Source organism: Protopterus annectens, chromosome 17.part0 (genome assembly GCF_019279795.1).
Source record: "Protopterus annectens isolate FY-2018-M chromosome 17.part0, PAN1.0, whole genome shotgun sequence".
Classification (NCBI taxonomy): domain Eukaryota; kingdom Metazoa; phylum Chordata; order Ceratodontiformes; family Protopteridae; genus Protopterus; species Protopterus annectens.
This window is the reverse complement of record NC_056751.1, coordinates 542,249,578-542,264,745: the sequence shown is the minus strand read 5'-3', so window position 1 is coordinate 542,264,745 and position 15,168 is coordinate 542,249,578. Positions and strand designations below refer to the sequence as shown.

Below are 15,168 nucleotides of genomic sequence, written 5' to 3'. Positions count from 1 at the left end.
ACTAAAGCCCCAGTTGCAGCTGAAGAAAAGCAAACCCAAAGCAGGATACTGCCACCACCATACTTCACCGTGGGAATGGTGTTCTTTTGGTGATGCAGTGTTGTTTTTGCACCAGATGAACCTTGTGGAATTGTGGCCAAAAAGTTCAACTTTGGTCTCATCAGACCATAACACATTTTCCCACATGCTTTTGAGGGACTTGATGCTTTGTTTTGCAAATTTTAGCTGGGCCTGGATGTTTTTCTTTGTAAGAAAAGGCTTCCATCTTGCAACCCTACCCAATAGCCCAGACATATGGAGAATATGGGAGATTGTTGTCACATGTAATACACAACCAGTACTTGCCAGAAAGTCCTGCAGCTCCTTCAGCAGCCTCCCTGACCAGTTTTCATCTTGTCTTTTCATCAATTTTGGAGGGACATCCAGTTCTTTGCAATGTCACTGTTGTCCCATATTTTCTCCACTTTTTGATGACTGTCTTCACTGTGTTCCATGGTATATCCAATGCTGTGGAAATTGTTTTGCACCCTTCTCCTGATTGATACCTTTCAACAATGATATCCCTTTGATGCTTTGTAAGCTCTCTGCGAACCATGGCTTTTGCTGTAGCAGGCAACTGAGTAAATGTCAGGAAAATCCAACTAGAACAGCTGAACTTTATTTGGGGTTAATCAGAGTCTCTTTAATTGATAGCAGATGTGTACCCAAGAAGACTGAATGCTGCAATTAAATCAAAAGGTGCTTCAACAAAGTATTAGTTTAAGGGTGTGCACACTTATGCAACCAGCTTAGTGCACATTTTTTATATTTTTCCCCTAACAGATTTGTTTGTTTTTCAATTGAATTGTACAGGTTATAGGTCACATTAAAGGTGGGAAAGGTTTTGAAATGATTTATTGTGGTCTAATTTTTTTATATCACAAAAACCTGCCATTTTAAGAGGGGTATGTAAACTTTTTATATCCACTGTATTATTTAGTGGCTTTGCAGAATTGTAACTTTATTTTTGACAGCAGGTAAACATAAATAACATTTTTTGTACAAAACAATAAATATAATTTAGAAAAATAAATAAACCTGAACCTAGCCTTTCCTAACCTTGACCTTGATGTTGCCTTCAGGACTTGCTCCAGCATTATCACCAAACTCACTGGCATGTACAAATATTTAAAAACATATAAATCAGTCAAGAGTTTTTCACTTCATGTGATAGGCAACCAAAATAATTTTGACAAAATGATCATGGTGAATTGGCCTTTGCAAACACTTTTTATTTAGGATACATATTACATTGTCGAACGCTAACAAGTTTGAATGCCATATTGTTGAACCCTTATGTTTGAAGTTGGAAAAGTTCAAACATTACAATACGGATTTCCATTCAGTGTGGAAAGGGAAGATTTCCCTTTACTGCACAGTAGCACGATGTTGGAGTTGGCATATTTAAAGAGCAGGGGGGGATGGGGCACAGCCCCCCCCCCCAAGTGTGGGGTGCAGGGGGCTTCCCTCCTGATTACAACTGTTAGGTAGGCTTTTTTCTGATTTTTATTTTTATTTTTTTGACGTTTTTGAACTTTTGAAAGTTAAAACATATGGGTTCGATCTTATGGTGTTCGGACTTTTGAAAGTTTGACAACATAATATAAACCCTTTGTTTATCTATATATTGAAATTTGGACAATATGTGTGACTCAAAAAAAGACAATACCCCTCAGACTCTTGAGAAAGGATAGAAACAACACTTTAAGAAAGAGCCATGCAACACAGTTACTGACATCAATGAAATGTAATGGACTGATACATTATATGGTAAGTACATGAAAACCAGAGAAGCCAGTGTCAAACCGTAGTACTACCTAGTCAAGAGATGGGGAGCAACTCTTATAACTATTTGTTTTATTATCTGCTTATTGCTAACCCTGGTCTAGTGTGGTCCAAGGACAATTTTCAGCTACAACCTGTACCATGTGGCACAGTAAAAAGCATACTGTGAAGGTGATGCTTTACGTTAAAACCACTGCCAGGTAAAATAGCAATAACCGACAATGTGGGTGTGGTATATTGAAGATTCACCTATGGATAGTGTGGTTTAATCACAAGGGCAAAGTCCAGTCATTGTATAATAAAAAACAAAGTTCACTTCAATATGCCACACCATGGAGTCGGTTATTGCTATTATGCAATGACATTATTTAAGAAAAAAATTACTTACTTTTCTTAAATAATGTCTTTGTATAATGATGCCGTGTTGGTCTTCCACTTTTCCCATCATATCCTGGAGCATTGCTGATGTACTGTGCATGCGTATGGGACTTGTTTCCAAGTTTTCACAGTACACCAGTGCTGTGTGAAGGAAGCAATGGAGAAAGGAATAACAACGTTGCTTTTTTTTTTTAATTAAAAAAATGAAAAGAAAAAAACCGTGAGGTTTTTAATGTACAGGAGAGATGGGACAATGAAGATAAAAAGATAATCATGTACATTTATTTAATTTTGTATAACATGCCTTTATTATCCTTTTATTTTTCTCTGTGCCGTCTCTTGCATTCCTTTGGGTCTCCAATTTTGTGACCTTATTTTAAAAAAATGAAATAAAAGTATATTTTTTATTGCATATATTAATAGAAAAAAGTCAGGGCGACCGAACCTTTTTCCATTGGTATATGTTCGGGTTTACAATGGGCACATTGGTTGGGCTGACCAATCAATGTGCTACTTTTTGAATACTAATGGCCAGTCATTGTATAATAAAAAATAAAGTTCACTTGTCACAGTACATTCATTTAAAATAAGTAATAAAAGTAAACAAACATTTCCTACTACAATAATGTGTAGTAGTTGTGCTATAGATAGCAGTTAGCTAACAGAGTAAGTTTTTCAAGATGAATTTGATGGACTGGTGCCTGCTTTGTTGTAGGAGTGGTGAATTAAATACATTTCATTTCAATATTCTGTTGTACTGAGCATGCATCCGTGGTGGTGCAGCGGTAGCCTTGTTGCCTCATAGCAAAAGGTTCTCCCGTTCGATTCTCGGCTGGAGTGCGGGGAGTGCCTTCTGTGTGGAGTCTGCATGTCCTCCCCGCGGTTGGGTGGGTGTTCGAAAGACATGCGTAAATGGGCGTGCCTTCATTGAAGGTTGGACATCGAGCTGGATCTTAGCATTCATGAAAATCTACTGCCAATCATTAGCGCACCAGAGTTCCGTTGTGGCGACCCCTAACCGGGAAAAGCTGAAAGACAAACAACAACATTCTGTTGTACTGAGCATGACAGATCAATCATGTGCTGCAGAAATATTTAGTACATTAAACAGAAGTGAGAAAATTGTGGCATAAGAAAAATTTTAAGATGTTATCCATTGTCTTTGAACTATTGGTATTCAGATGAGTTGGCTGTTTTGATTTGTGTAGAATGTCCAGATTTTTCCTCATATTTTGTTCTGTTCCTTATAAAATGTGTGGTATTCTGGCAAATTATTTAGGACTGAAGTCATTAAATAATGACAGACATCTGAGCTTTAGACTTCCTATCCTTCAGAAAATGCATGTTAATGCAAATCCTGCTTTTCAACCAAATTTCTAAGTTCATAAGAGCAATATTTAAAATCCGGCTCTATTTTTGGGCCCTTGACTCCCAATTTTTTTTACCTTTGTCCAGATTTCTTGCACTAGGAAGTTGACCAGTTTTTGAATTGGTGAGGTGAACCAGTAATTTTACTCAGAATAGTGAGTATGTTTTCCCACTGCTGATGTGAGATGAGAAAAGGTGCCAGTTAATCAGGCAGCTTTGTAGAATCTGATCTGATGAACAGAAAGAGTGAAGCTGGGTCTGTCTAAGGCAAGCACTTAATTGTTGTCCAGTTACAAGCAATAAGTATACTTACAGCTACCTTATTTACTGGGAAGGAGAGAGAGAGGCCATAGTTCAGGTTGGGTTTCTATAATGAAGGATGCTATGATCTGTTTGAGACTGATATGAAGTTACATTTTTTCCTTATTGCTGTCTGGAAAGCAGTTGTGTTTTGTTCAGAATTTATGGCAGTAATTGTGAGGGTATATCCTGTTTTGGAAAGAAGAATATTAGTTCCTCTCTCCTCCTGGCTTTGTCCTGTTTCCTCACCTGGGACATAGCTCTCTAATACCCTTCATCACCTTTTGTATACTTCCATTTAAAGCACTAAATCATGTAACCTACTTCTCCCCTTGTAATACCTCACTTTATTATACTTCTTAAACTAGTATACCTACTTCTAATTAGCACAGCAAAATTACTATTCCATCACTACTTCTCTGCTAATACTCAAAATTGATTATCTCCTCCAATACATCACTCTACTGTATTTCTTATATTACTCCTACCTACCTTATACACCACTGTTCTATCTGTGAGGCCTTCTATATTTAATGTTTGTGAGTATCAGTACACACTTTATTATACTGACTATTATGCTATGTGTTCACTGAAACTGAATTATAAAATTTATATTATACCATGACCCCCCCCCAAAACGTGCACGCTGATTGGCCAGCGTGCCCGTTGTAAATCGAGTTATACTAATGGAAAAAGGTCCGGTCGCCCGGACTTTTTTCCATTAGTATAACTCGTTTTTTTAAAACACTGTCTCGCTATGTTAAATGGGTTTAACATAGTGAGACAGCTTTAAAATAAGCAACGGAGATCTCCGTTGCTTATTTTAAAGCTGTCTCGCTATGTTTAACCCCTTTTACATAGCGAATGTTTAAAAAGCAACGGAGAAAGCAAGATCTCCTTTGCTTTTTTAGTGTTTTGCTATGTTAAATGAGTTTAACATAGCCAGACAGTTTTAAAATAAGCAACTGACATCTCCGTTGCTTATTTTAAAACTGTCTCGCTATGTTAAACTCATTTAACATAGCGAAACACTAAAAAAAAGCAACGGAGATCTTGCTTTCTCCGTTGCTTTTGCTCACAGCTCTGATGTACTGCGCAGGCGCAGTACATCAGAACTGCCGCGGATGCCAGACATCTGCGGAAGGGCAGCAAACAGGCATTATACTATGCCATTATTTAAGAAAAGTAATAGTTTCTTTTCTTAAATAATGTCATGGTATAATAGCAATAACCCACTTCTGGGTGTGGGTAATGCTAAATTTACCCACGGTTGGCTTTGTTTGGTCCCGAACCACGCCAACCGTGGGTAAATTTAGCATTGCCCACACCCAGGCGTGGGTTATTGCTATATTAAGTATTAATTGCACTAAATATGATTCTCCAGAGGTCTTCGCTGAAAAAGGGTGAAACAAATGTCAATAAATAATAAATAAATAAATAGTTCTTGTCATACATCTTTAATGAATAGTAACATACCTGAAAACACTGTAGCAAGTCTGTAACCATTTTAGGACTTTTATCCACAGCTATGTTGATGTGGTATCTGAAACAAGGTACATTTCTGATGAAGTTGAGGTGCTTGGTATTGAAATGGTCAAATATACATTTTAGGATTCATTGTGGGATACCAAAATGCATGCACACCAATTTAGTTGTAGTTGCTGCTACACTGTTAGTATGTGCAAAATTCCAGAATCCGAGAAGGAATTTCTGTCAGTTGTTTTAAATGGGTATGCTTGATCCGCATGCATTTATTAGGTTAGGTTATCAGCATGCAAGATTAGTTGTTCTTGAGGAAGGAGGGTGGGAAAGTCATTTATGAAAAGTATAGGGAAAAGGACGGAGTCTCTGTCACACTGCTTTCAAAGGTACTTATTCTGTATTAGATGTCCTTAGAAAAAACTCTGGATATTCTGATCAAAAGGTAGCTTTCGAAACAGTTCAGAACTCCAAGGCCAACAGGGTCATGTTGTAAATGTTTGAGAGTAGTAGGGAGAGGTAAACTGCTTCAAATGTTCATTTCTTCATTTAAGTTAGCAGCTGTAAGCATACCCTACACCACATTAAAGGAGGTGAAGCCTGTAAAACTGCAAATGACAATGAGTTGTCCACTGTTAAACTCACATTTTGTTTGAGATAGCAGTCCATATTTGTTCATATGTTCAAGAATCTGGCCATAAATTAGTTTTTCAAGTAGCTTGGCCAAAGGCATAGTTTTACAATGTGCTTGTTGCCCTGCAGGGAGCAGGCACAGTTAAATAGTTAAGAAAAAAAAATCCCTTCCTGAAGAGACCACAAATATGATAATGAGTGCTTCATTTATTGGCTCTGGGAAAAAGAGTATTACTAATGGCCACATAGTAATTTTTAATTATTTGGTTCTTTTTGTCTTTTCTGACAAGAGATAAGCCACCAGTGAGTAATAGAAAATGATATTTACCTGGGCACATACACATCACAGAATAAGGCAAGGAGGAAGGAAGGGGAAGTGAATTGAACTGCAAACTTCCTGTCAGTCATCGAATACATAAAACAAGACTATTTAGTTAAGTAATTAGAATATGCCTTGGGGCAGCAGTGGGGGATGACTGTGAGTATTTGATTGAATATTTTTGTAACTGAAGAATTCCCAATTTAGTCTGATAAAATTATACAAGTTCCTGAAAACTGAACTAAGGAAGGAATCAGAAACAACATATGATTTCATCTTTACCTTTTGCCTTCTGAAACTGTGACAAGCATTTTATTAATTACAGGATATATTCTGTATGAACCCGTTTACCTACCAGTGCAACTGATTCATTATCATTATAATAATTATTATTATTATTATTATTATTATTATTATTATTATTATTATTATTATTATTATTATTATCACTTGACATTTGTTTACCGGGAATGTCCAACTGAGCATGAATCCCATTTTCAGAAGAGGCCCGGTCAGAAAAAATCCACAGACATAATTCAGTTAATAAACAAAGATAATATTAGCACGCTAAGAACAATATAATATAACAGTGACTTGCACAATAAAGAAAAGATAGGGCAAAAACTTCCAGAAAACAGGAGAATCGATATACAAGATAAATATTGTCAAATCAGTGAAACGTTCATTGATATATTGAAACCAATAATAAAATATTAAACTCCAAAAATAAGATACTATCACTAGTGATAATAGATGATAAACATGTGAAAGATGGGTGAAAAGACTGCGATAATAGAGTTATTACAGATGGACAGAGAGGAGTAAAAGAAGTAGGATCCATAGGATAAGTGATTGGGAATTTAGAAAATTAGAGGAGAAGAGAAAAGAGAGAGGAAAAGCCAGCGAAAGAGAAGGGACCGAAATAAAGGGCAGTGTCCGCCTGCAATAAGACATGTACAGAGTCAAGAGCTGAGGAGGAATTTCTTTAAAGATTGTTTGAGTATGTGACGACAAGGAATTACTCTAATATCTGTGAGAATACTGTTCCAGACTTTGGCCACCGAGGAAGAATATAGGTCTTGACCTATATATTTTTTTTGGTTTATAGAGTTCAAGGAGTTGTTTCTCAGATGAGCAAAGATGGTGGTTTGAGAGGTAATGGTTAAGAATGCTGCTGGTTTCTGGACAAGATAATGATTTGTATACCATTTTATGAGCAAGGAGGAGTACAGTAAACCTGAGGTAGTAAGGTAACTCGAACCACTTTGAATTTTAAGCTGGGGTGCCATCTGTATGGTGGCTGTATGTTCTACCTGTTTTTATGTGAGTTTCTTCCAGGTGGTGTGGTTTTCTCCCACAATTCAAAGACATGCAGTAGGTGGACTGGGCACTCTAAACTGGCCAAAGGTGTGAGAGTGAATGCAAGTGTGGTACTAGAGTAGCAGGGCTAGCCACCAAGCAGTGTACACTTTGGCTCTAGATGATTGTCACTATTAAAGTGGCACCCTGACCCCATGTACAAAAAAATGGGGAAAAGGGTTTGTGGATGGATGGAAGGATGGATGGATGAATGGATAGCCTGATGTCATAGGCTAGGTACATGTCCCAGTGCTATAATTTCATTTATTATGATTGAAGAAACCACTGTCCGTTGTATAAGATCCCATAGAAGATTATTTTTTTTTTTATTTTACGTGTGGCATTGGTATTTATGTATATAGTTATATAAAAGATGTTGCTGAGTTGTATGTAAAATACTTTGACATACTTTGCTTATTTGAAGGCTGTATATTTTGCATGTCTCATGGCTGAGCAAGCACTTAATTATTTACTGGTAACATGTTACATTCACAAATTTCCCTTGAGTTTTGTGATCTCATTGAAGAAAGCATTCCTGTTGCATTTAGCCTTTAATACCAAATTGAGCTCTTTGTTAGAACTGGAATAAGAAAATAAGTAGGTTTTATTTAACCCATATTTGTTTTTAGAGAAGGGAAATGTTGAAAGTGAGCTTAATAGTATCTCTTTTTTATTCTTTGCATGTCTTACAAGTTTGCTGATTCCGCCAATGTTTTTTTTTTTTTTTGCTAAATATCATCATCATCATCAGCCCCCTTTTTCCCATTTTTTCTACATGGGGTCGTGGTATCGTGTTAACTGTCACCAGCTCTCTCGATTCAGTGCCACACTCCTGCCTTCTTCAGTACTCATGCCTGACTGTCGCAGATCTTTTTTCACACAATCCATCCATCTCTTTGCTGGACGTCCTCATTTCCTCTTCTCCCTGACTGGCCCAAATCTTCCTCACCAGACTGTCTTCTGCTTTTCTAAACATGTCCAAACCACATATGTCTCTTCTCTTTGATATTTTCTGCAATTGGAGCTACTTTGGCTTCTGCTCTTATGTCCTCATTTCTTTGTCTGTCCCACAGTGTGCATCCTGTCACCTTTCTCAGGCACTTCATTTCCATCACCTCAAGCTTCTTCATCTGGTCTGCCTTTACTGCCCAGGTTTCTGTACCATACAGTAGTACTGGTCACACCACTGTCTTATACACCTTACTTTTCAGCTTCTTTGGCATTCTTCTGTCATAGACTAAACCTGACCCTATATTCCAGTTAGCTGCAGCCCCTCTGATTCTAGCATTGACTTCTTCATTCAGACTTCCCTTCTCCACAGCCATCCCTCCCAGATACTTGAAGCTGTTTACTGTTCCACTATCTTCCATTCTATTTCTATTCTCAGCTTCTTCTGAGTGCCCCAATTTGCTGCCATTACCACCATCTTATCTGTGCTTAGTTTTATCCCATGTGCCTCCAGTTTTGCATTCCATTCTCCTATACTTTGCTAAAGTTCTAACTTAGAGTCTGCCTGTAATGCTACATAGTCTGCATACAGCAACTGTTGATCTGTCCCCTCTGATCTGCTTGTTAATATAGTCCATCACTAGTATGAACAGCAGTGGGCTCAGAGCTGAACCCTGGAGTACACCCACTCCCACCAGGAACGCCTCTGTGAGGCTGAGCACTGTCTGTACTTGAGTCATTTGGCCCTTGTACATAGCCTGCACTAATTCTACCAATGTTTCTGGGACTTCAAACCACCACTGCAGTACTGCCCATATCAGCTTTCTTGGGACCTTGTCATATGCAATGTAACTTAATGGATGGCTGAAGTGAAAAAAAAAACAACCAGAACCAAAAACACACGTCAGCTCAGGCTCCAATAAAGGCTATACCTCCAAGACAGTGAAAAACACAAGTCACTGCATTCCCGTTGATTTATAACAGATTTATTACATATCCAAACACAGAGACAAAAAACGATTAAGCACTTTCATTTCCCTCTGGAAACTTCATCAGAATCTCATACTGACATCTTCCCAACAATTAAATAGTATAAAAATCTCTCCCATTGGATGGTAAATTAGTATCTGAAAGCAATAGACAATTATATACATATACATATATATATATATATATATATATATATATATATATATATATATATATCAACACACTATAGAAACTCATTGAATACATTTCTAAAAACCCAAAGAAAATTTTTATATTAATTACATAAATATAAATGTAATTATAAATACAAATATGGATGTGAAATCATATGTATAAAAGTGTGTATATAGAAATATTCATTCAGCAAATGCATCATAAGGTCACTTAATAAAAAAACATCATAAATATACTTCAATACATTTCATGTACCCATAAAACAAATTTCACTACAATTTTTCAGCCTCCAATTTAAGGGCAGATGTTAAAGAAATATGGTCATTTAACCCAAGGAAATTACAGGCATCCAACCGCAACTGCCAAATAAGTTCCCTGAATTCAAGCCTACTCTCCCAGTCTCCACCCCTTTCATTCTTCTGTACATTCTCAATAACCCAAAACGTATATACAGCATTGGGACATTTTTTTAATATGTCTTGCTAGGGCATTGGTCTCCTTCCCCTTACCTACTTCATACATGTGTTCATAAACTCGCTGTCTAAGGTTACGTTCCGTCTTGCCAATGTAAAATGTTCAACATACCATGCAGTAGCCAAGATAAATCACCCCGTTTGTATAACAGGTGAAATGTCCTTTAGCTCTCATGGTGTGTCCCCCAACCATGAGGGTGTCACCCTCAGTCATATATGTACACTGGGGGCACCTACCACATTTATAGGTTCCCAACCTGGATGTAATGTTGGAAAAATCTTTGTTCCCTTCCAATATTTGTTTTAAATTATGATTCTTCCTATAGCTAAACTGCAATGTATGACTGAAAACTTCCAGTCGGTTGGGCATTTTTCCAAATATATCCCATATCCCCTTAATGGTTTTCTTTAACCAATGGGTATTTTAATCACAGGTGACCACAAAATATGGTGTTTTAATATCAGTAGTCAAGGAGTGGTGGCTGTCATTGATTCTTGTTTAGGGTCATCGACTCTAAATAGGGGGTTATATCTATTGCCCCATTCATTCAAAACCAATTCTTTTAAAAGGGGCTAATAAAGTATCCAGATAGCCCCTCTCCAAGAATAAAGGACACACAAAATCCAATTCCACTGCCAGGTCCTCCCTTTCTGAGGTCTTCCTGGCCACCCTAATCATCTGTCTTTTGACAATATTCTTCTTTTGGAACAGTGGATGAAAGCTGTCATAATGGAGATATGCGTTGGAAAAACATTCCTTCCTGTAAATCTTAGATATAAATTTATGTTGTGTCATATCCTTTTTTATAGTGGCATCCAAATAATATACTACATTAGCCTCTACTGTGTAGGTAAATTCTAGAAAATCGGTTGTTCCATTTAAAAACTCTATGAATGAAGTGATCAATTCAGGTGAATCTTTCCATACAATAAAAATATCATCCAAAAAACGATAATATTCTGAATATTTCCCCTGTATTGGGAGTTGAATACAAAGTTTTCTTCCCAGAATAACATAACTATATTCGCAAAAATAGGGGCACAAGATGACCCCATAGCAGTTCCCCAATTTGCTGCCATTACCACCATCTTATCTGTGCTTAGTTTTGTCCCATGTGCCTTCAGTTTTGCATTCCATTCTCCTATACTTTGCTAAAGTTCTAGCTTAGAGTCTGCCTGTAATGCTACATAGTATGTATACAGCAACTGTTAATCTGCCACCTCTGACCTGTTTGCTAATATAATCCATCACTAGTATGAACAGCAGTGGGCTCAGAGCTGAACCCTGGAGTACACCCACTCCCACTAGAAACCCCTCTGTGAGGCTGAACACTGTTTCTACTTGAGTCATTGGGTCCTTGTACATAGTCTACACTAATTCTACCAATGTTTCTGGGACTTCAAACCACTGCTGCAGTACTGCCCAAATCAGCTTTCCTGGGACCTTGTCATATGCTTTATCCAAGTCTAGGAATGCCCAGTTTGACTCTTTCCTCATCTCTAGCTTTTTCACAAGTATCTGTCTCTCTGCAAACATTGGGTCAATTGTGCTGCATCCTGATCTGAATCCGAACTGTTCATCTCCCATCTTACATTCTACTATTCTGCGTATCAATTTATCAATCACCCTCTCCAGAACTTTCATGCAATGTGATAGGAGTTTGATGCCTCTGTACTGCCCACAGTTGTTGATGTCCCCTTTGTTCTTGTACACTGGCATGAGTATGCTTATTCTCCAGTCATCTAGGATACGCCTTTCTCTCCACACTGCTATTAGCACCCTCAGGAGACATTTCTCCACTATCTCACCCAGCATCTTTATCACATCTGCTGTGACCTCATCTGAGCCTGCTGCTTTCCCTGACTTCATTTTCCTTAGTGCTGTTCTTATTTCTTCTAAGGTGGGCTCCTCTTCTACTCTCATCGTAGGCTGTTTCTGGGGCAGTACAGCTTCTGTGGGTTTTTTGTCATTCAGAAGCTGCTGGAAATACTTCTTCTATCTGCCTTTGATGTTCTGTGGACTGGTGAGCAGGTTGCTGCTGGCATCCCTTATGAAGGGTGTCTTCTTTATCTTTCTGTCTTTGCCTTGCAACCTGATTTAGCTTCTTTGCACTACTTACTGAATCACTTTCTAGAAGATGGTAGAGTGCTTCCGATGCCCTATTCTTTGCCATTGCAACTTCTTTCTTAGCTTCTTTCTTAGCAAACCAGTAGTCCTTCCTAGCCTGGTCAGTTTTTTATATCTCCCACTTCTTCCTGCACTCCTTCTTTCTTTTGATGATTTCCTGGGCTTCTGCATTCCCCCACCAGCTTTCCTTATGCACCTTATTTCCATACCTGGTTTGGCCACATATCTTTTCTGTAGTCCTAACATATGCTGTTTTTAGGCAGTCCCATTCTTGTTCAACTCCAACTATTTCCTCCTCTTCTTAGGATGTTAGTGCCCTGAGCAATTCCTTCAGCTGTTGTACTTTCTCTCTAGTCAACTTCCAGATCTTCAGCCTGTTCTCTGTTGACCTTATGGCCTTCTCTGGCCACTGCTTGCAGCTGATTGTGGCAACTAGTGGTTTATGTAATGGGCCGACTGTTTCACTGGGGATGACTTTGTTCTACCCCAATGCCTTTTCCTTACTAGGAAGAAGTCTGCCTGAGTTGCATGTTGGCTACTCTTTTATGTGATCTTGTGGCTGTCTCTCTTTCTGAACCATGTGTTGGCTACTATCAAGCCATTTGCTAGACAGACATTTAGAATGCCTTCTCCTTCTTTATTCCTATTGTCCCACCCATGTGGATCTAGGCAGTCCTCATTTCCTGTTCTGTCTATCCCAATACATGCATTCAAGTCACCCATTATCAACACCACTTCAAGTTGTCCTGTTTTTATCTAGTAGGTCCTGCAACTGCTATCAGAATGCACACTTTTCCTCACAATCACAACCCTGGTGTGGGGCATAGGCTGAGACTATGAATACTTCCCGATGATTATACCTTTTTATTGCTAAATGTATTCATGTATATATCTAGCTATATCTATATATGTGTATATATATATCTATATATATATATATATATATATATATATATATATATATAAATATATATAATATATAATATATATATATATATATATATATATATATATATATATATAGATATAGATATAGATATATATATATATATATATATATATACATATATATATATATAGATATATAGATATATAGGTATATATTATTCAGAAGCTTTTAATTACTGCCACAGAAGCAATTTATCCTAAATGGAATGGAATTTTTGAGTCTGGCAGTCTTTGGGTACAGATCTAAAATTTTGACCACAGGAAGCAAAACAGCCAGAGGAGCTAGATGAAATTCAGAAAGGCGGAAGTATATCAGGTTATAGTACTAGCTGAATATCTGCTAATACTGATTCATACCAGGACACCCTTCTAGATTACTGGCGAGTAATGTGGTACTTACAGATAAAAACTAAGCATCAGTTAATCTTACTCCGCTGTTTTGTGTGCTGATTCTGAGTTTGTGTGAGTCTTCAAGCAAGAGGTAGAATGGTGAAACTAAATTATCCTTTGGAGTGCATGCAATGTGTTTGTGATACGGAAGAAAGGCCTGGCAATCTGCTTCCGTTCTTTACTTACCTACTAAATTCTTTGGATGGCAGCAGCCTTTCACTGCTGTCACATGGGTCCTAATGTCCTAGTCATAATAATTAATCAGCCAGACCTCATGCTTACCCAACCAGACAAGAACAGGATAGCTATAAGCTATGTGGGACAGTCTAAACCAGCGCAGCAAGTTTCACAGAAAAGGAGAAGTCACTGATTCCAGTATAAGTCAAGGTCTTGGGAGTTAAATGTTTGTGGGATAACCAAGAGGGGCGTGCATGGTTCAAATGTCCAGTTTAACAAGGAGTGGAAATCCAAGACAAGTTGCTAACAGAGGTGGTTCTAATGTAATGGTGGGTTTTCCTAAAACAACAGCTCTTCAAGATTGCCACAAAGACCTGTGCCCTCTCCTAGTAGAGGGAAAAGAAAGTATTGCCAAAGAGGATAGTGCATCAGACATGACTATTGTAAAGCCTGTGGTTGCTAAAAAGGAATATTTTTTCCTTGGCAACCCACTTCAGCTATCACTATGAAATGAACATGTTTTCTCGTAACACTGGTCAGAAATTACTTTGGCTTCAAAGGGAGCTAAGACAATAAATAGCTGACAGTGTTTGAAGACATTATTGAACATGTTTTAATAGAAATTGATTGTGATGACATAATACAATGTGTACATGCAATTGCACACAGTCAGAAGAGACAATCAAGTGTGGAAGGCACCAATGGGGTCATCCAGCTAGTGCCCACATTTTCTGGTTATGTGGCTATTTCAGGGAAAAATATAGTTAATAGTAGCAAGTCTGAATCTGAGCCATAGTTGTCAAAAACTACTGGGCTTCCTTTGGAAGGGGAACTAGGAAGGATCATAAAAGACAGGCACTTCTCTAAGATTCACCATTACAGGACTTGAGGAAGGAAGCTAAGGAGGCCCCAGATTAATAAGACCAGGGGAACATTTTATTCTGGAACAATGTTTTAAATGTACAGAGAGTGGACTCATGAGGAGGGCTAAAAGGCTTGTAGTCTGAAGGGTAGATCATCAGATACTTCTGTCATTTGTGTATGGTATTTCTTCTTTCAGGTCATATGGACATAATGCAGTCAGAAACAAGGCTTATCTATAATTTCTATTGACCCTGTATTGGAAGTGATGAGACAGAGTATGGCAGGATGTATGTGCACTGCTAAAAAGTTGGAAAAGGCAGGAGACAAAACCAAGGTTGCTTTGGTGCTGCTTCTTAATGAGTATCCATTTCAAAGGGTACCTATAAACACTGTAAAGGATTTCAGTACTCCAAGCT

General features: G+C 37.9%; 1 protein-coding gene across 1 annotated transcript in view; it reads right to left on the bottom strand.

Annotated features, from left to right (window-relative positions):
- Positions 1-15,168, bottom strand: part of LOC122791456 (mucin-2-like) — a 539,946-nt gene that overhangs the window by 485,592 nt on the left and 39,186 nt on the right. The window contains exon 2 of the mRNA XM_044059201.1: positions 1,099-1,150. Within this exon, the coding sequence (XP_043915136.1) occupies positions 1,099-1,150 (52 nt within the window). The remainder of the gene's footprint in view (positions 1-1,098; positions 1,151-15,168) is intronic.